The sequence below is a fragment of the Paroedura picta genome, chromosome 16, assembly GCF_049243985.1.
Source record: "Paroedura picta isolate Pp20150507F chromosome 16, Ppicta_v3.0, whole genome shotgun sequence".
NCBI classification, from domain to species: Eukaryota; Metazoa; Chordata; class Lepidosauria; order Squamata; family Gekkonidae; genus Paroedura; species Paroedura picta.
In genome coordinates this window covers 30,106,493-30,127,995 of record NC_135384.1, presented here as the reverse complement: position 1 = coordinate 30,127,995, position 21,503 = coordinate 30,106,493, and the positions used below count along the sequence as shown (strand labels likewise).

The following is a 21,503-nucleotide window of genomic DNA, read 5'->3' as shown; positions in this document are numbered from 1 at the left end:
GGCCCCAGTGAAAGACCTTTCCTATGTACACATGAAGCCATTTGTGACAGTGATCATGAACATATAAAACCATTTTAGCACCTGCAGCCATGAGCGTATGAAGAATTTTGGCACCTGTGACCAGACCTTTCCCAGGTGCGTTTGAACCAATGGGCCCCAGTCACCCTGAGCATCCAAAACCAGTGTGGCCCCAGTCCCCAGACCTCTGCCCGCCTCCCTCCCCTTGTGATTTCAGCTCTTTTTGTTTGCCACAGAGGGCAGCCCTCCCCAGCGCCCATCGCTTTATTTCCTCTGGTCAGCGGGGGCTTCTTGCCCGTCTCTGCCGAGGCGCCTGAGGGGCGGAGCAGGGTGCCCGGCCAGAGACGCCCCGTCAGCCGCTGAGGCCGAAGGGGAAGAGCCTCGTGGGCCGAGCAGGACCGCCGGGCGCTGCGGGCACTTTGGGGACGGGGCGCGCAAAGGGCGCCTCAGACGAGTCCCGCCGCCGCCTTCCCTCAGGGGGCTCTGCCGCGCCGCTCGGGGCTGCTGCGTCTTCTGGGCGCTTGGGCGTCTTCTCGGGGCTTCGTCTTCGGGGCTTCTTCCTTCGCGTTTTGGGGCTTCTGCGTCTTCTTGGGGCTTCCTCCTCTCGGGGCTGCGTCTTGGGGCTTCTTCCTTCTCGTCTTGGGGCTTCTTCCTTCTCGTCTTGGGGCTTCTTCCTTCTCGTCTTGGGGCTTCTGGTCTTCCTCTCGGGGCTTCTCCGTCTGAGGGCTTCGTCTTGGGGCTTCTGGTCTTCGCGCTTCTTTTCTTGTCCCCTCAGGGCAGGTCCAGCTGGCGGTCATTTTCCCGCCCGAGGCCGGACTTTTATGCCTTTCGGCCGGGCCGGGCAGCCAACCGGAAAGTGGGGCGCCTCAGGCCCCGATGCTCATTGGGCGCCCGCCGAGGGGCCGTGGGCCAGGGCAGGCTTTCTGCCCGGAGACCGAGCCTGCGGGGAGCCAATCACCGGGGGGGCCTGGGGGGGCCTGGGGGAGCCCAGGGGGTCCCGCGCGCGCCTGGGGAGAGCGCGCGCGGGCGGCACAGGTGAGGGTGATGATGGGCAGAGGGGTCACTCAGAGTTCACCGGCCGGCCTCGCACTGTCAGCGCCTGGGGGGGGGGCGCTGACCGGGGGGGGGGGGGGGGAGACACGGACAGTCTTCACTGGCAGTCTTCAAGCAAAGGTTGGATACACACTTTTCTTGGATGCTTTAGGATGCTTAGGGCTGATCCTGCATAGAGCAGGGGGTTGGACTAGATGGCCTGTATGGCCCCTTCCAACTCCTTGAATCTATGATTCTGTGACAGGCCCCCCCCCGCCCCTCCAGGAGCCCCCCAGGGCGCAGCAGAAGAGCCTCCACCGAGGGCACCTTCCCCTCCCCCCCCGCCGCCTCCGTTGCCAGCTCTGGCTGTGCAAATCCTGGAGATTGGCGGGAGGGGGGGCCTGGCGTGTGCCCCCCAAAGAGCCCACGTCGCCTGTTCGGCCTGCCACTGCGGCCCTCAGGGCAGCCTCTGCACCTGTCACCCGGCGCTCCCATTGCGAATCCTGCGACGCGGTGAGTGGCCAGAATGAATGTTATTCTATAGTTTCCTGCCGCTTATATAGCAAAAGGCAATAAAGCCCATAAGCATCCATACAGTCAGTCCAAACTTTGCAACACGACCCTGCAAGGAAGGCCCCTGTGAGACCCATGATCGATCACTACAGAAGGCGGCCGTGCCATGTGCTGTGGACTCCAGTAGCCCTTTCGGGGCCCGCAGGTTCTGAGCCCTGCTTTGTCTTGTGAACGCTCGTGCCGGAGACCTGAGTCCTGGGTTTGAAGCTAGCTGTTCTGTGCTAGGCATGCAGGAAGGAAGCTTGCCCCAGGCTTCACAGCCGGTCGGTGGCCTGCTCTTTCTATCTGCTGCCTCTCTCTGCCTCCTGTTGCTTGAGATGCCTCCCCCCTCCTTGTTGGGCAAACCTGCATTTGGTTGTGACATAATTGAATTTTGCTATCTATTCCCTGTCATGTAAGAAGATCATAGTCTGAGGAAGAGTGCTTGCACCCGAAAGCTCACTCCCTGAATAAATCTTTGTTGGTCTTAAAGGTGCTCCTGGACTCTGGTTTTATTGTCATCCTTTAGTGAGGCTTCCGGCACGGAGACCCAGCCCGTTTCTCCCAGCGACTGCCCCCCTGGACCCCTCTGCCCTCCCACTGGCCGTTGGATCACCTTGTCGCCTTGGCGGGTGCCCTATAAGACGGGTGCAATGGATCCCCTGCGGTCCCTCCACTGGTAAGACACGTAGCATGCTTTTCTAATGAACGGAGGGCTCAGGACTTGCAATGCTCAATTGCTGGAGAATCAACCCAGCACATGGCACCGAAAGTGACAAAGACATTGGAATGACTGTATATATATATTTTTGTAATGCTTTTAATCAACACTCAAAAACCACATAAGGCATAGGGTAACATTAGGCAGGCGAGCATTTCACACGCCTGGATCCGTGTAAACAGGCTTGGCACACGAGCTTTCCGATATTTGACAGACACACAAGCAGGACGGCACTGGCTTCTTTTCAAACCTAAGGGAGTGAGGAGGGCCAGGCAGCTGCAGGAACTGCCCACCAGTCACCCACAGAGATCCTGGAACGGGGGGGGGGGGGGGTGTCCAGTGGCCCTTGGCCAGCCCCAGCCCCAGGGCTCCCCGTTGGCCGGCAGAGCAGCCCCACGCCGAATTGCAGTAACCTCCACAGACCCACTTCTGGCTGGACATTCATCACAGCTCACTCAAGTGCACACCGTGACACCACGACAAAACAGAACATGCAGACTAGACATCTCACCTGGACACAGGTAGGGCATACTTCCCCTGTCCCCTTTGGCACTCCACCCTCCGTTCTCCCTCCCAGAGGTCGTCACAAAATCCACCTTGCTATCTAAGCCGGCAAAATCCAAAATGAGCTTTGAGATTCTTATGCTTAAAGCCGACAGGGTGGACAGCAAGGAGCAAACTTTCCACACAAAGCTCTCCCCACTTCTAGAAATTTATATTACGGCCCAGTTGGAAAAGCTGGCTGAAAAACCAAACCTAAATCTACATTCAATGGCAAGCTCAAATCGGGACGCATCGTTTGGAATTGTCCCCTTTTGCTGGCTTGTTGGAGACGAACAAGGGAAACTCGGTCTGCTTATGCCCAAGTCTCCCCCAGCCCGGCTGGCTTCCAAATTAAAAACAGCACAATGTGGTATGCATTAGAACAGAAATTTGAATTCCTACAAGGAGACTAGGGTTAGGAGGATATTCTTGAAAGCGCCTCCCTTCCAATGAATTTTATCTCCAGCAACGTAGAACCGGGCCAGGCCTCCCGCTGTGCTGAAGGGCAGGGATCCCTTTCCCTGAGCGGTTTGTGTGCAAGGGCTCGCACAACAGTTGTGCAGGCCTCCCCACTGGACTTCTCAACACTGTCCTGATTTATTTGGGCACTCTTTGAAAGGCGCCAGATTTGGCAAAAGCTTCCGGGACTAGATCTAGCCAATTCTCGGTGGGGAAGAAGGCACTGGGAAAGGGGCTGGGGTGTGGGGTACTGTGTGTGTGTGTGTGTGCACATGCTTGCTTGGGAGACGGGGCAGCTGGCAGCAGGAGTTTTCCCCAAAGATGAAGGCTGCAGAGAGCTTTGGGCCTCCATGCAGAATAAGGCATCAGTAGGCCGGGCGAGGGGGGAGGGGGTTCCTGTCACTGGGGCGTCTTGTTCTAAGCAGATCTTTTCCTCACTGTGGCTTGGATAGGCTGGGGTGCCGTGAGCCAGCCAGCCACACCGACCTCAGAAGCGCACGGAGCAGGCAGCTCTGATCGAGGGACAGCCATCCACCCAGCGACTCCAGCGCAAGCCCTGCTAGGCAAGAGCTCTTCCACAAAGACCACCGTTTGGACTCGGCCCCTTCCCTATGCCGGCGAGGAGGGGGGCTCCCAGAGGCCCCACCCAGCTTCAGGAGGCGGTGGGAAACTGCTCTGTACAATGCAAACTTCATTTTGCACCGGGCGAAAATGGGCAGCTTCCGACCGCTGCAGGGATGACTTGGAGCCCCCAGCTGAGGGCAGGAAAGGGTGTGCTTTCCACAAAGGCTGTGCTAGAATCGCCCGGCCACACCCTGCCCCGGAGGGTCTGGCCAAGACAGACAAGCTGCCTGAACCGAAGACACCCCCCTCCCCTGGAGCCGCTACGAGACTCACTTGCTTCAAAATACATCCTTCGGTGCTCAGCTGCAAAGGCCGGAGAGGGAGCCTTCTGCAGGATCCGAAGCCCCCCACTCCCCCCCCGACAGCCAGAAGCAAGCCCACAACAAAGCCACCCCCGCCCCTCTCGGAGCCTCAGCAGGACAACCGGGCAGAAACATGCACAAGATGGCCGTGGGTGGGTGCGAGAACCGCAGGCCGGACTCGGGAGTCAGCGAGGCTGCAGCCGAAAGCAGGCGAGGACATCTTGCCGAGTGGCCCTTCCAGTCGCCGCCAGCGACTAAGGGCCCAGGGGCCAGAAAGGGCCAAGGCCAGCCTCTGGTAATGGGGGCCTTTGGGGACTACTTCTGGGGGGGGAGGACTGCCAGAAACACTCCAGCGTCACCCACACACGCCCCGTGTCGCCGGCGTCCCAGGAGAAGGCCTGGCACTGCTCTGCCATTTGGAAGAAACCCACGAAGGCATTGGGGAGCTCCTGCAGCCGGGTATGTCTCGGTGGCTGGAGACCCGTCAAGGTTTCCTGGAACGGGACAAAGGTTGGATTTTTCAAGGACGGGCTCTGGGCCGAGGGAAGCAGAAAGGGATATGGTGGCAGAGCCATTTAGTTCCCGCAGCCAGAAGTGAGGCCTTCTATGTGCCCAAGGGGTGGGGGGAGAGGCCTCCTGCCCGAGAATCCCTAACATCCCCCCACCGGCAACGCAGACCCAAAGGCAGCAGCTGGCTAGTCCTCAAATGGCCCCCAACCCAGAACGCTGCCTGCTCCCGCTCTACAGGAATGGAGACACAGCCAAAGAGAAAAATCAGCCCCTGGGGCAGCAAGAGGGCACGGGCGGGCACCCCTTCCCCCCAGCTGGGTTCAGAGACAAAGCAGGAGCAGGGAAAACTGAGGGGGCTTCTCCCGTCTGCTTTAGTCCCGTTTCCACCTCCGCGCGGCTGACCTGCCTCCTGCCCCCGCAGGGACCACAAGGCGTGCCAGAAGAAGAAAGCCAAGTACGGCAGCATCACGGCCAGCTTGGAGATGACCTGGCGGCCACCCCCACCAACCCACTGGCTCTTTGGCAGGGTTAAGGCTGAGCCCCTCTGGCCCATTCAGACAGCCCCCCACCCCCAAGAGAAACAAGGGAAAGTCAGTCAGGGCCAGGGCGGGGAGAGCAAGGAAGTGGCTTGGACCCAGAGGACTCTTTGGCCGAAGTTCAGGGCGATTCGACGCATCTCCAAATGGCTCCATGCTCCTGTGGGCAGAGATTGCCTTGAGGCCTGGGAGCACGTTCAGGTTGGAGGGGTCAGCAAGGGATGCGCCAAACCCAGGGACTGAACGGCAACCATCTGGCCGGTCCTGCGCGTTGCAAGGGGCAGCTTTGGTTGCTACGGAAACAGTCCATGGGGGCTGGAATAACGGGAGCCGGAGGAAGTGCTGTGAAGCCATTAGTTGCTAAGGGAGCAGGAGGGAGGGAGGGAGAAGATGCCCGAGGGTGGAAATGTAAACAGTGTGTGCGAGAGCAAGCAACAGGGAAAACACAACCATCCAGAAACAAGGGGCATTTGCCTTGACTCTCCCCGCCCGCCCGCCCCCCCCAACTCAAATTGTGTCTTGCAGCCCCTTAACTGGGCAAAAGTACTGAAATCACAGAAGGGGAGGTGCAGGGGAGAGGAGAATGTTCCAGGGCCAACCAGCAGCTTATAAAAACAACGCGATCTTCTGAGTGTCTACAAGGAAGTGCCGTGTGAAACTCAAAAGCTTGCGTAGTTTTTGAAGGCTGCCAGATGACCAGTTTTGCATCACTTATCCCATGGAGAGCAGTGTCCATTCCTGCTTCCCTGGAAGGGTCATTTCGGGAGGGGAGCTAAAACAAAAACAGCAGGGAGGGGGGCCCTGAGGATGCCCCCTCTCCCCACAGCTTCCTCTGTTTCAGTTCTCTGCTTTCTTGCTTTCTTCCTGCTGTGGCGCTTCAGGGACAAGCACAACTTTCCCGATGTTTTTCTTCTCCTGCATCCGCTTCATGGCGTCCACCACCTGGCATGGGAAAAAGGAGAGGAGGTCGGCAAGACCCATTCCCTGTTAGGACCCCCACCCTGCACACAAGAGGGAGTTGGCCTGCACCCCTCCCTTCTTAATAATCCTTCTGGCACGCCTAAGCAAAGCATGACGGGGCCTTGGAGCTGGCTCAGAAATGTCCGTGTGCCAGAAACAGGACAAAAGTGCTCTGGTGAACTGCCATATCCCTCCCAAAGGATCTTGGCCATCGCAGAGTAACCTAACCCAGGCACAAGGGGCCTGGACACTGACCTTTGGCTAACCCAGGAACGCCCCAACAAAAGAATCTTCGGACAGTTTGTTAATTCTCTCAGATAGCCTCACAGCACCTGGAGCTATCCTTTTCCTAATTTCTTTCCTTGTTTAGTTATGGATCCCAGCTGTTTCCCCTCCCACAATCAAGCCCATTTTAGCACCACACCCAAATACCTATTCGGCTACAGCTGCCTGAGAAGACCCTTTGCTGCATTACATCACCCCACAGGTTCCCCTTCAACTCAATCAAGGGTTCTTCGTCACAAACTTGCTAGAACCATTAGAGAGTCTCTGTTTTTTTAATTTCATACTGGTACTTACTTCAAGCACATTGTTTTCGGGGGCTAACCACCCGAATCTAGCCTTAGGAGGCATTTGGGGTTTTTTAAACATCACTGTGGCTGCTGTTCCTGAACCCACAACATGCACCCAGCTCACAGGCTAGTTCGTCTTATCACTTCAGGACTTCCCACCACGGAAGGTAGCTATTGCTGTTTTCGGATCCAAAATATTCTTCCTCTATAGCACCATCTCATCCCTTTCCTTTCCTTTCGTAACTTGCTTAGCATGAAACAAAGAGGTGGGAGATACGAGAATGCTTGGACCCCTTCTCATCTCTGTCCCATTCGTTTATTGGAGCATCTGTGGGTTCCCCAGTAAATCAACTGCTTTCACTTGCTTTCGTTTGTATTTTGAATGAAAAATAATATTGTCAATTGGGTTTGGCTATGCCCTTTATACATTTTGTATATATGGTTCTTGGCGTCACATTTTATGGCACACGTGGCCTGGTCAGACAAAGAGGCATTTCTCTTGGATCTGGCCCTCGTAAGAAATGAGTTGGACACCTCTGGCTTAGATGTACTTCCAAATAAGTTCGGAGAGACTGTTCTAGAAGCGCTCTGAGGCTTGGTGGAACCATTTCCCTTCCCCATCTCATTCCTCCGTCTGACAAACTCACCATTATTCTGCCTCCTGAAACACCCTCAGTCACCAAACAGGCTGTTTTGGCTTTTATTCTCACTTCAGTTAATTCACAAAGCCACATTTTTACCTGTGACTGACAAGCTCCCTGCCCACCTTATGCAGAACCCTACATTTAGCCCTGGTCGATGTCAGCTACTTTTGCTGCTCTGCAATTGGCACCGTCAGGGACCACAAGCAGGGATTCCCCTCCTCCTGCCACCCCCCCCAGCCCCCTCCCCCCATTCTCCAGCCTCTGTTGCTCCATGCTCCCTTCCTCTTTCTGCTCTGGCTGCGCCCCCCTCCCTCCCTCCCCCAGTCCTCCTTCCTGCATTTCCTGCATGCCGACTCCCTCCCTCTGACAAAACACGTCTGGTTGCGAAATAAAACTGGAGCTGCCCCTTCGGATTACCAATCCCCCCCCAATCCCCCAATATTAGAGGCTGCGATCTGAAAGGCCTTGTGAGAGCTTTGCCTGTTCACTTTACAAACACCTGTCCCCTATTTTTTTTAAATCCAGTTTCCTACCAACCTTTGCTCCACTCTGGGGCTCTTCAGTCAGGAAAAACAGAGGGGAGAAGCCATCTACGCCCCGTCCCCTGCCCCTCTGTGGCCCCAACCCCAACCGGGCACATGCCGTTGTTCGCGCTCACCTGGTCGAAGGGCCAGACGGAGTCCACCTTGGGCTTGATCTTGCCTTGGCTGTACAGGGCCACCAACCTGGCCACCACCCCACTGATGAGCTCCACCTCCTCGTCCAGGTAGCCCATGTGGTAGCCGCAGATGGCCTTGTTGAGGTGAAGGAGTTGCAAAGCGTTGATGCTGAACTGGTTCCACCAGGTCTTCGCCAGGGCCACCAGGTTCTTCCTCTGCCCTGTTAGCAAGTTGGCCACCCCTGGCGAGGAGGAGAAGAAGGAGCTGAGAGGGCCCAGCAGACGGCTCTCCCACCCCCCGGCTGTTGACAGCAGCCTTACAGCCTCAAAACCTAAGACGCTGCCTCAGGCACCACACGTGGGGAGGGGCTGCAGCTCCCTCCCCTATTCCAGTTTCCTTATCCTATGCTGTGGATCTCGCACAGCCAGGAGACCCGAGGACTGCCTGGCAGTTTGGAGATGGTTTAATTCTGGGCATGAGACTCTGTCGGCCTTAAAGGTGCCTCAGGCCTCAAGCTGTTTTCTGCCACTGCAACAGGGCCCCAATCCCACCCCTGGGGTCACCGTGAGCAGAGGAAGGATTGGGTCACTTTTCCCCACACTGTTCTGTCCTTGCCTGGCTGGGGAAGAGCAGACTGGAAAGAAGAATAAGGAATCCACTTGGGAGACCTTTAGGCCCTTCTACGCCTGCTCAGAAAAGCAACCGTGCTTCTTTCAGCCAGTCTCCTGCTCAGGTGTAGGGAGATAAACCCATGAAGGATCTGACCAGTTATTATATTTGGGTCAGGAAAGAACCGGGTCACGGTGCGGAGCAACCCCGGCCTGGTCTCCCCTCCTGGCGATGTCCCTCCACCCTCTGGCAGCTGGTCTGCAAGCCGCAAGGGCCAGCGTGGTGCGGTCGTGGTTAAGAGAAGCAGCCACCAATCTGGAGAACTGGGTTGGATGTCCCACTCCTCCCCTGCATGCAGCCAGCTAGTGGGTCACCCGGGGCCAGTCTCAGTTCTCTCAGAGCTCTCTCCGCTCCACCTCACAGGGTGTCTGTTGTGTGGAGAGGAAGGGAAGCTGTTCCGAGACTCCTTCAGGCAATGAAAAGTGGGGGGCATAAATTAAACCGGATGACTGACAGGCCGACCCCGAAGCATGGCTCAGAGAGGGCAGAGGCTGGCATGGGCCTCCGGAGGCCCTGCTGCCACCTGCAGAGTCAGGGACATGAGGAGGGAGTAAGTCCCCTGCCTCCTGCTCATCTCACGGGAGAGAAGACCGTTTCTGCAACAGCCACAGAGGGGAACCAGCTTCGTCAAAGATCTCCGCAGACCGCACAAGACGCTCCACAGACCGCACAAGACCAAGAAACCTGGACAATCTCTTCACCAACTTACCATAAGTGATCAGTTTGCCCATGGGCTTCAGGAGGTTAAAGCCTTTGGTGGTATCTGAGCCCCCCAAGGGGTCTAGGACAACGTCTACACCTAGGCAGGGAGAAGAAGGAAGTGGCCGCATGAACAGATTTAACATCATCTCCCGCAGAAAGCAAGCAGAGCTTCACCCAAACACCACGCTGGACATTTTCACAGTGGCTATGCTTAAATATCTGAACCGTTGAGATCTGGGTTGAAAGCTGCAAAGGTACGCCTGAATTGTAAGGGGTTTGCCTGGCCAACGAGCTTCACTCTTTTGTAAGACCTCCTAGGCCAACAGCGTTAGGATACATGCCCCAAATCAGCAGGTCTGCAGCAGCCCCAGCAGTTAGCCCAGATGGCTATGCAATTAAATCCTCCCGTTCAAAATGGATTGACTGAGGGGCACCCACAGGGACACAGCAGACCACAAAACCAGCTTTTAAAAACAGAGCTGCTCAGTTGAAAGCCTGGGTAGAAAAGACATGTTTGGGTGCCAAAAGACAGGGAATGCCAGGGCAGCCTGCAGAGGGAGGCCGTTCCAAAGCTGAGGGGCCACCACTGAAAATCCCCTCTCTCTGCTCACTCCTCCGGCTTCAGTAATCTGAGTCCCTCATTAGGTGGCAGCGCTTAAGGCCTGGGATTTCTGCTCCCGTTACTGACCTTTCGGAGAGATTTTCCGGACTTCCTCCACGTAGTCCGCTCCCCGGTAATCAATGGGGTGGGTGACTCCGTTCTCCCGCAGAGCGTCGTGCTTGGTGGCAGATGCCGTCCCAAAAATGGTGACATTCTCCACCGTCTGGCACAGCTGGACAGCTGCCGTTCCCACCCCGCCTAAGTTGGGAAAAGCCCACGTAAGCAGAGCTGCTTGGGACAAACGACAGGACCTTGCAGGGTTGGTGTTAGACGGTGCAGTTCTTCCCGAGGTGCCCCAAGCTTCATTTTTCTTTATGGGAGGTGGGGAAAAGGACCCCCTCCCCCAGGTCTGGGGCCACAATACGTGTTTTATTATAAGGGATAGAGAGCATATGCTTCCGGTGAGGCACTCTGCCATACGCTGAACAATGACCAGGGCTACAAAATGACCTCTTCCTCAGGCTTCCTGCCACACCACGGAAGACCCCCTGCCCTCAAAAATCCCACGATTTGGGGAAGGGGAGATGTCAAGAATGCTACACGAAACCGCACCCCTCTGCAGTTCCCAGGGCCTTAGCCAGGGCTGGCGTTGATGGAAAGGCCCCAGGGAGGCCGGAGCCCAAGGTGGCCTGCCTCAGCCACCCCACCCGCCCCACCCGGGCTCCTCACCCGCCGCCATGTGGACGAGGACGCTCTGGTTGGGGCGCAGGTTGCCGAAGTCAAAGAGGATCATGTAGGCCGTGACATAATTGACCAGGAAGGCCGCCGCCTCCTCAAAGCTCATCCCGTCGGGAATGGGGAAGGTCTGGTGGGCTGGCACGGTGACCACTTCCTGCCAGAGCCCCGAGCGGGCCAGGATCATCACTCGGTCGCCCACCTGGAACAAGAAGAAGAGTGGCTGAGCAGGGCTGGCAGGAGGGGGCTGGAGGGGGCAGCCAGACTGACACCCCTGCCGGACCAAGGCGGCCTTCCCTTCTGAGTTAAACACACTCAAGTCAAACACACCTTCCTCCAAGAAGCTTGGGACTCCCCTCTATCCAACCAGGTGTGCAGCAAGGCTGCCCTCCCTTTCAGCTGCAGATGACCAACAAGCGTTTGCTCCTGAGCAATTCTCTGCAGCTGCCGCATTGCATCTGCGCTTCCAAAATGCTGAAAAATTAGCCTGATGAACCAGTGACCTTATCCGAACTGGGGTTCACATCCCCTGAGCCTCTCTCTCATGGATTCAGAGCAGAGGAAATGGGTGCTGAGTCAAAGCACAGAGAATGTGGTGTCTTGAGCAAAGAAAATAGTTACAGGGAAGCCGGACCATTGGCCGACACCTACAAGGCGCTCTAGAGACCAGTTGGTCTGCCACCCCTCAGGACGGATTTTAGTGTGTTCCCACTGGTCCCGCTTGAAAAGGATGTCCAATGGGGAGCACAAGTCCCGAGAGGCACTTGGGTCAGCAGAGTCACAGTTCAAGGGCAGAGCTCCTGGAGTACCAGACCAGGGGAGCTGGCAGGAAAAGATATCTGCCACCTGCAAGTCCTGCTGACAGATGCAGCGGTTATGAAGAAGAAGAAGTTCTTATATGCCGCTTTTCCCTACCCGAAGGAGGCTCAAAGCGGCTTAGAGTCACCTTCCCTTTCCTCTCCCCACATCAGACACCCTGTGAGGTGGGCAAAGCTGAGAGAGCCCTGATATCACTGCCCGGTCAGAATAGTTTTATCAGTGCTGTGGCGAGCCCAAGGTCACCCAGCTGGTTGCATGTGGAGGAGCGCAGAATCGAACCCGGCATGCCAGATTAGAAGTCCGCACTCCTAACCACTACGCCAAACTGACTCTCATGGGGAAATAGCCACGGTCTCACCAGCCAGCCATGGGGGGGGGGGCTACACGGCTCCCCTTGCTGACCAGGAGAAAGCACTCTCCCACCAATGCTCAATGACTTGTCGTCTCAGAGCCTCCCAACTCCCCAAAGTCCCCTCCCTCTTGTGCAGGGCTCCTTAGCAAAGTGTCCTTTAGAACTTTAGCTTATCTATTCCTACCGCTATGATGGTCAGCTCTTAGTCTGAGGAAGAGGGCTTGCACTCGAAAGCTCACGCCTTGAATAAATCTTTGTTGGTCTTAAAGGTGGTCTTTGTTGGTCTGGACTCTGATTTTATCGTGCTACTTCAGACCAAGACGGCCACTCCTTTGAATCTCTCCTTTAGAGGGATCCTCTCTGAGACAGTCCAAAACTACAGACTACTTTGGCTGCTGTTACGCGGCAGGTTTTGCATGAGCAGAGCCAGCAAGATGTACAGGTCTGTCAAGGACCCGGGCAAACATGCAAGGGAGACGGATTGGGTGGAAACAATGGAGCCCCTCGGACCCCATTCAGGCTGGAGAGGGGAAAAAACAGCCACATCCTTTGCAGGGAGGAAATCCTGTGTTTATCTGGCTCCACTATCAGGAAAAGAACCTCGGTGCAGCTCGGCAGCCCTGGCCTTCTGCACGAACTCTCCCCTCTCCTTCACTCACTGGCTGGCTGCAGAATCTGTTGCTCCAGGGCCCGGCCAGGCCAGAGAGGCCCCACGCTGCCCTGCCCAAACGGAGGAAAGACGCCCAACTGCATCACGGAGCGGAAGATGATTCATGGCCATTCCCCAGACAGCGGACAGTGGGGTCGTGCATGCCAGAAGAACCATGTCCAAATTCCATCTCTGCTAGGAATGTGCGTTGCGTTTGTTTGTGTGTGTGTGTGTGGGGGGGGAGGATACATCATTCACTCTTTCAATCTCCGCTTCATCCTGTGACTCAAATCCCAGAATACGGCTCAGAACAAGTCCTTGGAAACAAACAAGGTTCACTTCTAAGCACCGCTGGCTAAGCTCAGACTCAGAGACGCTCTCACTGCAGGGTGAGGCAGGCCGAACGCATTGGCCATTGGCAGCTTTTTAATACGGCTTTTCTCTGGCACCCTGAGAAAGCAGTGATTTCTGGGGCGAGAGAACCTCATGCCCAGGAGGCGGGCCCTGGGGCCGTCCCCTTGCGGTGGCTCCTTTTGTGGTGTGGGGTGTGAGAAGGACACACAGAAGCCAGGAAGAGCCAGCCGGGTTGTTTGCCTTTGGACCCTTCTGCTCACAATCAGCTGGGAGAGAACTTTTGTTCCAGGCCGACCGAGATAAAGCCCAACTCAGTGGCTCTTCCATGCACTCCCCCACATATTCCCAGGCCGTGGCAGAGACACATTAACAACGGAAAGGAAACATCTTGCTTCCCACTACAGGCTCCAGCCTCACTCGGAGAACAAAGAATCTCAGTTTTCAGTTTGAAGTGAAGTCTCCAGAGCCAGTTCCCCGGCCTTTCTGGAGACAACTTCCTCCCTTCAGCCCCATGACCTCCCTCCCACCCACCCCCATCATGTGCCAAAACCACATTCATAAATGCAGCTCAAAACGCTAACTCTGGATTTTGGGCTGGGAGCAAATCAGAGGGAAGCATCTGAGTGAGTCATCCTCACAAGCAGCTGCCCCTCCCCATAGCTCTCCTGTGAGCACGATGCTCTTTTGCACAACAGCTGCACAGGCGAGAGGCGGGAGCAGAACCAGAGATCAGGAGGAAAACGATGTAAAAACTTTTCAGATGAGCCACCACGTTGGCCAGAAGCAGCAGGACAAACTTTGTGCCATCTTCCAGGCCAAAAAAGTTTTATTCAAGACACAAGCTTTTGTGTGTATGCAGATTTTGTCCGCTTGTAGCTTGAATACAGCTTTACTGTGCTGAAAGGTGAGGGCTGGACCTCACAGGGCGTCGAAAATCCCTGGCCACCTGGCAGGCAGCGAGCTCCACCCCCTTTTGATCAAGAATCGGAAGGTGTCACTTGCTGTGCCCGCCCCAGGAAAGGAGGCACAGAGAAGGAGCAGCACAGCACAGGGCCAGCCCCCTGAAGAAGGAAACTGCAAACTGGCACTGAACAAAAGGAAAAGGAAAAGGGGGTAGTGATGAGGCCAGAAAGGCAGAGTGACCCTTGCCGGATAGAAAGTCTGGTCAGATCTGCCCCCGGCTAGGATTTGGAGGGGAGACCTCCAACCAGTTGAGTGGCAGCTCCCCCAAGGAACACGAGGGGGGTCATGACCCAGAGGCAAGCCATGGCAAAACCACCTCCGACCGTCCCTGCCGGGCAATCCTCAGATCTCCTGGCTACTCGTCACATGATACCTGAATGCAAGGAAGGCACAGGAGGCCTCCCCACTTCTCACACCCTGAAACCGCTATCTGGAGGGCATCCATCAGATGCAAGGGGAGGTCCCGCTGCAGACACAAAAAGCCCACGAGGCTGAGACATTCTCAAGAGGAAAAGAATGAGGGATGCACTTTAAAAGACTTCAACCATCCCTCTGGTTGCCAACCTCCAGGTGGAGCCCAAACCACAACCTCCGGATGGCAGAAAGCAGTTCCCCTGGGGGAAAATGGCCGCTTTGGGCTGTGGACCCTGCGGCATCCTAGCACGTGAGACCCTTCCCCTCCCCAAACCTGCCCAGCCCCGAGTCTCCCATGTGGAATTGGCTGCCCAGGTACCCTGGCAAGAGGTGCAAACGTCCCCCACACTGTGCACGAGGTGGTGGGGGAAGGAGATTCTCGGCCAGCAATGTCGCTGGACCTTCTGAAGCGCAGGACAGGACTGGCGCTCCCTGCCCGGAAGAGCAGTCTCCTCCCACAACAAGACGAATCCATGGGGCTGGAGAAGGAGAAACAGGCATTGGGAACCCACCGGGGGGGGGGGGGATGGATTAGCAGGCCCCCCTCCCACTGCTTCTCGGCTTCAATTCCCCTTCCTGTGAAGCTGCTTGTCTTAAAACCGCATCACCACCCAGAGCTGGAGCTTCATGTCATGCCACGACCCGTGACACGATGCTATCTATTTATGAAGCTGATTGACAGCTCCCCTTCCTCACTGGATTTCCCTGTGAAGAAACTGAGAGAGGGGGAGCTTCTGGAGGAAAGGCAAAAGGGAAACGCTTGAAAAGGAAGAAACGCAGCCAGAAAGCCACTCCTGCTCTGGGTGAGGCCCATGGGCTGAGCCGATTCCTTTTATCAGAAACAACGAGGGAACATCACCCTCTGGGCACTGAAGATGCCACGCTGGCGGTCCCTGCCCTGGGCATCACGTGGTACCCAGGCAGGTGCCAAGGCCAGAGGAAGAACCTGCACAGGACCTTCCAGGGGGAAGGGGGAAGATTCCAAAGCCATTCAACCTGACAGCCATGCCAGCTCCTCTCTTCCACCCCCTTGTTCTCTTCCCCTTCAGGAGAATTCCCTGCTTGGTCTCCCTCTGCACACCAGAAGGAGTGAGGAGTGGCACATGAAAGCTCCTCCCGAAATACATGCTGTCCGTCTCTAAGGGACCCCGCCGGACCCTGCTCCTGCCACAGCAGCTCAACAGGCCACCCCCTTTGTCATCTCACTTCGTGGCCGCTCAGCTGAGAGTGGCATTCCTGGCACAACAGGCTTTTATGCAAGTGTCAACTGAGAGCCACTGACACGCACAAGAAAGTCTCTGTTGCAAAATGGGGAACTGCAGCCTCCTAACCGTAGAGCCCACGCTAGCGCATTTCCTGTCCTTTCAGGCATCGCCCAGAGCACAGGTGGCAGAGTCACACTGAACTGGGCAAGCACAGCACACAACTGAGGGATGCCTCAGGGCCCGGAAGCGGTGGCTCAGGCCCCATCCCTCGAGGACAGCACAGAACTGCCCACGGCCTGAAAAGTGCCACGGAATCCTTTGGATGGATGGGTGGATGGATGGATGGGTGGATGGATGGACGGGTGGATGGATGTTGATGGGCACTAAGATAAACCCCACAAAATGTCACCCTTGCATTTGGGAAGCCTTTTGAAGCTGACGTCCAGTCGCTTCCTCTCCCCTTTGCAAAGGTGTTCCTTGTGGGAGTCTCGTGGGCCAGGTGTTGCCCTCCTCACCTGTCTGGCTGGGCTTCTCAGTTGCCCTTGGAAGGGCAGCAGGGCCAACATGTTCTTCTTCCTGCTACCCAGAGGTCCTGTGACCGCCCATGTCGCTGGTCCTTTGGCCACTCGCTCCCATCTCAGCTTCCGTGGCACCCTCAAGGTCCGAGTCCACCATCACCCTGCCTCCAACGTGGCGCCACTCTGCTTGGTGATGTCCAGGAATCTCATTTCTACAGCATGACTTGAGCATGTTTACCCAGTCAATAGGACGGTAGTCGGAGTCACCCAGTTTAATATCATTATCTGCTTCAATCATCTCCTGCATTTATAGACTCAGTTGGAAAGGGCCACACAGGCCATCTAGTCTAACACACACACCCTGTAGCACTCGATGCAGGATTCTTTCTCCATCTCAAGATCAGCCTCAAGGATTTAAGACACACACCCCCACTTCAAGTAACCCTTGGAGCCAGTATTCCCATCCACACGCCTTCCGTTGAGGACTTAATTCCCCTGATGCTTTCTAATTTACTTGATCTTATGCCCCCCTCTCCCTAAGTCCATCTAACTGGCTTCTGGGATGTTCCGGGGGGGGGGGGGATGTCAACTAACTCTGAAGATGCCTCTGGTTCATTTGAGGGAATAGGGAACTGGCTATGGGGCAAGGAATGTTTCCTGGTGCCCTCTCCCCCTCCTTGGAGGATTTCCTGCCACTGGCTGGTCAGCAAGGAGGGTCAGTCAGGAGAGGGCTTGGCTGAGGTCTCCTCCTTCACCACAAGCGTTTCTTTGCCAGGACTTCGCCAGGCCCACCCTTCCAAGGTGGCTCTCGGCTGATTAGCAGACTGAGTCCCTGTGAGGCAGACTCCCTGGCAGAGCACTGAGACGCATTTGCAAAACTCTCTGCTGACAAAGCCTCTCTGGTGCGCTCTGACAGAGGTCAGGCTCAATCCTGGCCCAGCGTGAAAGGCGTCCGCTTGCTAGAACTGCCTGTGCCCCTTTGGACCGGACGGCCTCCCTGCCAGAGACAGGCAAGGTCCTTGGATTCGGGAAGGCCACTCGCTTGAGCCAGCCCCTTCCCAGCTCCCTAAATCTCCCCAAGAGAACCGCACCTCTTGCCAGATTTATAAAGTCACGGTGATGACGGGAAGGGAGAGTCACGAGCAGCAGCCCCCGCAGGCCTGCCTTCAAGCACTTCGGCTGCCCGAAGCGGGACTTCTGAGCTGGTACCCACAGCTGAAAGATGTTTCCGCCGGCCAAGTTCTGGGATGGAGACGGCCCCGCCCCGGCTGCTTGGGAGGGTGATCCTCACTGTCATCCTCGCTGATCCCTCCTAATTTTTCTGTCCCTCACTTCGGTTAGATCATCTGGAAGAGCGGGGGGGGGCATTTGGGGGCCAACCACTGATGGTTTTGGGGAACTGTGAGGTCATCCTTATGGGCTCTGAAGGGTGGGGTCTTCCGGAGGCAGCAGTCCTGGCCAACGTTCTTGTTCGTCTCTCTGTCGGGCTGCCAAATGAGGCCAGGCACAGCTCTCGCCTTGGGTGGCGTCAATGTGAGTCTCGCTCTGAAGTGGGTGTTGCCACTCTGAATCAAGGCCCGATGCATTTATCATGGCCGCGAGAGAGCCAGCGGGGAGTGGCGGTTCAGAGGGGCAGGCTCTAATCCGGAGCCCCGGCTGGATTCCCCACTCCTCCTCCTCCACACGCAACCAGCTGGGTGACCCTGGGCCAGCCTCTTCGTTCTGGCGGAGCAGTTCTCTCCAGGCTCTCCTGGTGGGGTCTAAAATACTCGGCTCTTCTCCTCCTTCTCCTCCTCGGCCCGTCCTCACACCTTTTCGCAGGGCGGCTCTGCCAGAAGCGGCCCCCAGACCGGACGGCCGCTTTCCTTTCTGCAGGCTGCTTCTTGCCAACGGCTGCCAGCCCTTGGGCTACTCTGGGCACTGTGACAGTCAGGCGCTAAAAAGGCTCATTGTTTTATTGCCCTGAGGTTTCGAAGGCTGCCAGGTGGGCTCAGCAGAGAGGCAGGGTTTAAGGAAAAGGAGCACAGCAGCATTTGGGCTGACCCCGGCAGGGCTTCCAAGCATCAGCCCCTGGGACACGCCCCTCCTTCCCACCCGCCTCTTGTCAGGGGGAAACGGGGAAAGTCTCACTGTCCCGCTCCTGGAGGGACAGGGCCCAGTCCTGGGTACCCCGCTCTTCCAACACTGGGCCATTTGGGAAGTCTTCCTAAAGCTGCCCCTCGGGCACCCTATTTGTGAGGGACACCAAATCACAAGAGGGGTGCCATGGTTAAGAGTGGCAGCTGCCGCCAATCTGGAGAACGGGGCTGGATTCCCCACTCCTCCTCCCCATGCAGCCAGAAGGGTGAGCTTTGGCCAATCACAGTTCTCCCAGAGCTCTCCCAGCCCCAGCCCCCTCACAGGGGGTCTGTGGTGGGGAAGGGAAGGCAGTGGGAAGTTGCTTTGAGACTCCCTTGAGTAGTAAAAAGTGGGATACAAAAATCCAGCCCTTCTTCTCCGGGCATGAAGGGAAGTGGGCACGGACTGGCTTCTAGACAGGCCAAACAAACCTGTAGACTCAGCCGTGATAGAAAATGGGGGCTTTCAAAGAGACAAGCTTTGCTGGACTCCTCGTCCTCCCGCAGTACATTTTGAAAGCCCGGCAAGTAAAACGTCCACCTGAGACATCTCGCCCAGGTCCCACTTGGCTCAGGCCGCCATAAAGCCCCTCGAAGTGTGCAGCACCCCTCGCCCTCACCCGACCCTGGCCAGAAGGAGGCCTGGACTCAGAGGCACAGGCCCATGGCCCTCTTTCTGCTCCGGGGGGCCAAGCTAGCCGGATCTCCCCAGGCCTTGCAAGCCAAGCAGAGGATAGGGACCCCCAGGGAAGCCACCCCAACCCCCTCTCCCTCTGCGGGCCCTGGGGCAGGGGAGGCCACCCGGCCACCTTTGGGTCAGGGCGGGAGCTTCCCTGGGCGCCTCCCCTCCCCTGACACGGGCCCTGCCAGGTACCCAGCCTAGGCCGAGGGTATGCTGCATGCTAACTAAGTTGACACCTGGTTAATTCCCTCGCCACGGTGCCGAGGAAGCCTGCGAGCACACGAAGCTTGCACCCGGAGTCAAACCCGGTTGGTCTCGGAGGCGCCGCCAGACTCGGACTCTGCATTGTGCAAAACGCCCGCCCCCGCCGGTCAGCAGCAGCATATGGGGGCGGCAGAGTAGCCGGGCGAGGCGGGGGGCGTTGGCACGTGCTGCCGCAAGGGAGGGGCCAGAGACTCGACGCCGGGGCGGGGAGCCGTCGAGGAGGGAGGGAGGAGCGTGGCCGGTCCCCCCCCCTCCCGCCCCCAAGGCGGGGCTCTGGGATCGCGGCGCTCAGGCTTCCCCGTAGCTGCCCCCCCCCGCCGCCCCCGGAGACCCCCCAGGGGTCCCCGCCCCCCTCCCGGCCCCCTCCCCCGGGACCCACCTTGGGGCTGGCGACGCCCTCTCCGGTGGCCACGACGGTGCCGGCGGCCTCGAGGCCGGGGCAGACGGGCGGGGCGGGCAGGCGGTCGTAGAGGCCCTGGCGGGCGAGCAGGTCGGCGAAGTTGAGTCCGCAGGCGCGCACCTCCACGCCCACCTGGCCGGCCGCCGGGCTGGGCTGCGCCCCGGGCAACTGCCGCGCCTGCACCTTCACCTTCTCGTAGCCCCCGTAGCCCGTCAGCACCAGCGCCCGGTAGCGGCGGCCCCCCGACGGCGGCGAAGGCGAAGGCGAAGAGGCCCCCTCCCCGCCCTCGCCCCCCGACGCCGCCCCCCCTGCCGCCCCTGCCGCCTGCTGCGGCTGCTGCTGGGGGGGCGCGGGAGCCGCGGGGGGGTCGGCGGGCGGGGGGGCGCAGGCGGCGTCGCCCCCGGCCGCGCCTTCTTCCTCCGCAGACATGGAGCCGCTCGCGGACCGACGGACGGACGGAGAAGGCAGGAAGGAGGGAGGGAGCCTGGCGAGGCCGCCGCGCCGAGAGGGAGCCGAGCCGAGTCCCGAGCAGCAGCCGCCGCCCACCCGCACGCCTCGCCTCGCCTCGCCTGCGCGCTCTGCAGCCCGCCCCGCGCAGCCCAGCCCAGCGCCGCGCCGCGCCGGCCGTCGAGTGGGGCGGGGCGAAGAGAGGGGAGGGGGAGCGCCGCTTGCGGGCCGCCCTGGAAGTGGGGAGGGGGCGCTGCCGCAGCCTGCAGAGGGGCCCTCGCTGGCCTCCCCCCGCCCGCTCTCCAGCCTGCGCCTTCCAGAAAGCTGCCTGCTCTCGCCTGCGAGCCCGGGAGCCCAGGGACCCCCCCCCCCCCCATTACAGCTGCCCCTGAGCTGGGTTCTTAGACGCCGCGTTTTGCTGCCCAGAGCGGCTGACGGGCCCCTTCCCTTCCTCTCCCCACAACTGACACGAAGACTGAGGGAGCTCTGAGAGAACTGTGACTGGCCCCAGGTCATCCTGCTGGCTGCATGTGGAGGAGGCCTGGGAAATCAGCTTCTGCTCTCCAGATTAGAGACGCCCCTTCTCGTGACCACCACTCCAGGATAGGTTACGATCACATCCCCTTCCCCACTGTACAGTCGGTGGTGGGGCCAAGAGAGCTCAGAGGGAACAGTGACAGGCCCAAGGTCACCCAGCAGGCTTCAGTGGAAGGAGGGGTTGGGATTCGAACCCAGCTCTCCAGTAGAGTCTGCCACTCTTAACCACCACACCAAGATGGCCCTAGATTGAGGTCCCCCATCCACCCCCAAATCTCCAGGAGTGTCCGAACCTTGATGTGGCAACCCTACTTCCGCCCCCTGCTGGTGGCCGCGGGAACTGGTCAAGAACCAGTTTGGCCTCAAGCAGCAGCCTCTAATCTGGAGAACCGGGTTGGATTCCCCCCCCCCTCTTTCTCATGCAGCTAGCTGGGGGACCCAGTTCTCTCAGAGCTCTCTCAGCCCCTCCTACCTCCCAGCGTGTCTGTGGTGGGGAGAGGAAGGGAAGGCGGCTGGAAGCCGCTTTGGGACCCCTTCCGGGAGTAAAAATCGGGGTACAAATAAACAGCTCTTGTTTGGCTGTCTTCTCTCTGTGGTCGTTTAGGTTCACTTTCCAGCATTCTTGGGTTTTGTTCCCGACCCATCTGCCCCCCATAAGGAGAAGTCTTGCCTATGGAGAAAGGCGTTTTTTGCTTCCAGTTAAATTAAGGACCAGCCCTTGTCTGAGGCCTCGTATGGCCATTGCCCATCCCTACAGGGGGGGCGAGAGAGGGAGAGACAGACAGAGAGCGCTAGACAGACAGACATTGCCCTAGATAGCAATGGATGTGTGGACACCCCCGTCAGTGGCTGCAAGCGGAAATCCAGCTGGTGCCACCCAGCCCCCAAATGGCTCTTCCCTTCTTTCGGTCCTTCCATTTCTTATTCTCCCCCCTGAAGGCGA

At 58.0% G+C, this 21,503-nt stretch overlaps 1 protein-coding gene across 1 annotated transcript; it reads right to left on the bottom strand.

The window, feature by feature from the left end:
* Window positions 1-2,404: 2,404 nt before the first annotated feature.
* Window positions 2,405-20,157, bottom strand: VAT1 (vesicle amine transport 1). Its single transcript, XM_077315109.1, has 6 exons — window positions 19,556-20,157; window positions 10,834-11,041; window positions 10,192-10,362; window positions 9,511-9,600; window positions 8,132-8,373; window positions 2,405-6,239 (listed from the first exon to the last, which is right to left on the bottom strand). The coding sequence occupies exons 1-6, from the start codon at window positions 20,003-20,005 to the stop codon at window positions 6,135-6,137; spliced, it is 1,266 nt and encodes a 421-aa protein (XP_077171224.1). The 5' UTR covers window positions 20,006-20,157; the 3' UTR covers window positions 2,405-6,134.
* Between the last annotated feature and the right edge of the window lie 1,346 nt (window positions 20,158-21,503).

What these genes read in the sequence shown, in the direction of transcription:
- VAT1 (XM_077315109.1), bottom strand. Translation starts at nt 20,005, where the DNA reads ATGTCTGCGGAGGAAGAAGGCGCGGCCGGGGGCGACGCCGCCTGCGCC. An exon ending in AGGGCGTCGCCAGCCCCAAG is followed by an intron (nt 11,042 to 19,555) that starts GTGGGTCCCGGG and finishes TTCTTGTTCCAG; the next exon opens with GTGGGCGACCGAGTGATGAT. An exon ending in CCGTCTGGCCCTTCGACCAG is followed by an intron (nt 6,240 to 8,131) that starts GTGAGCGCGAAC and finishes TTCCCATGCCAG; the next exon opens with GTGGTGGACGCCATGAAGCG.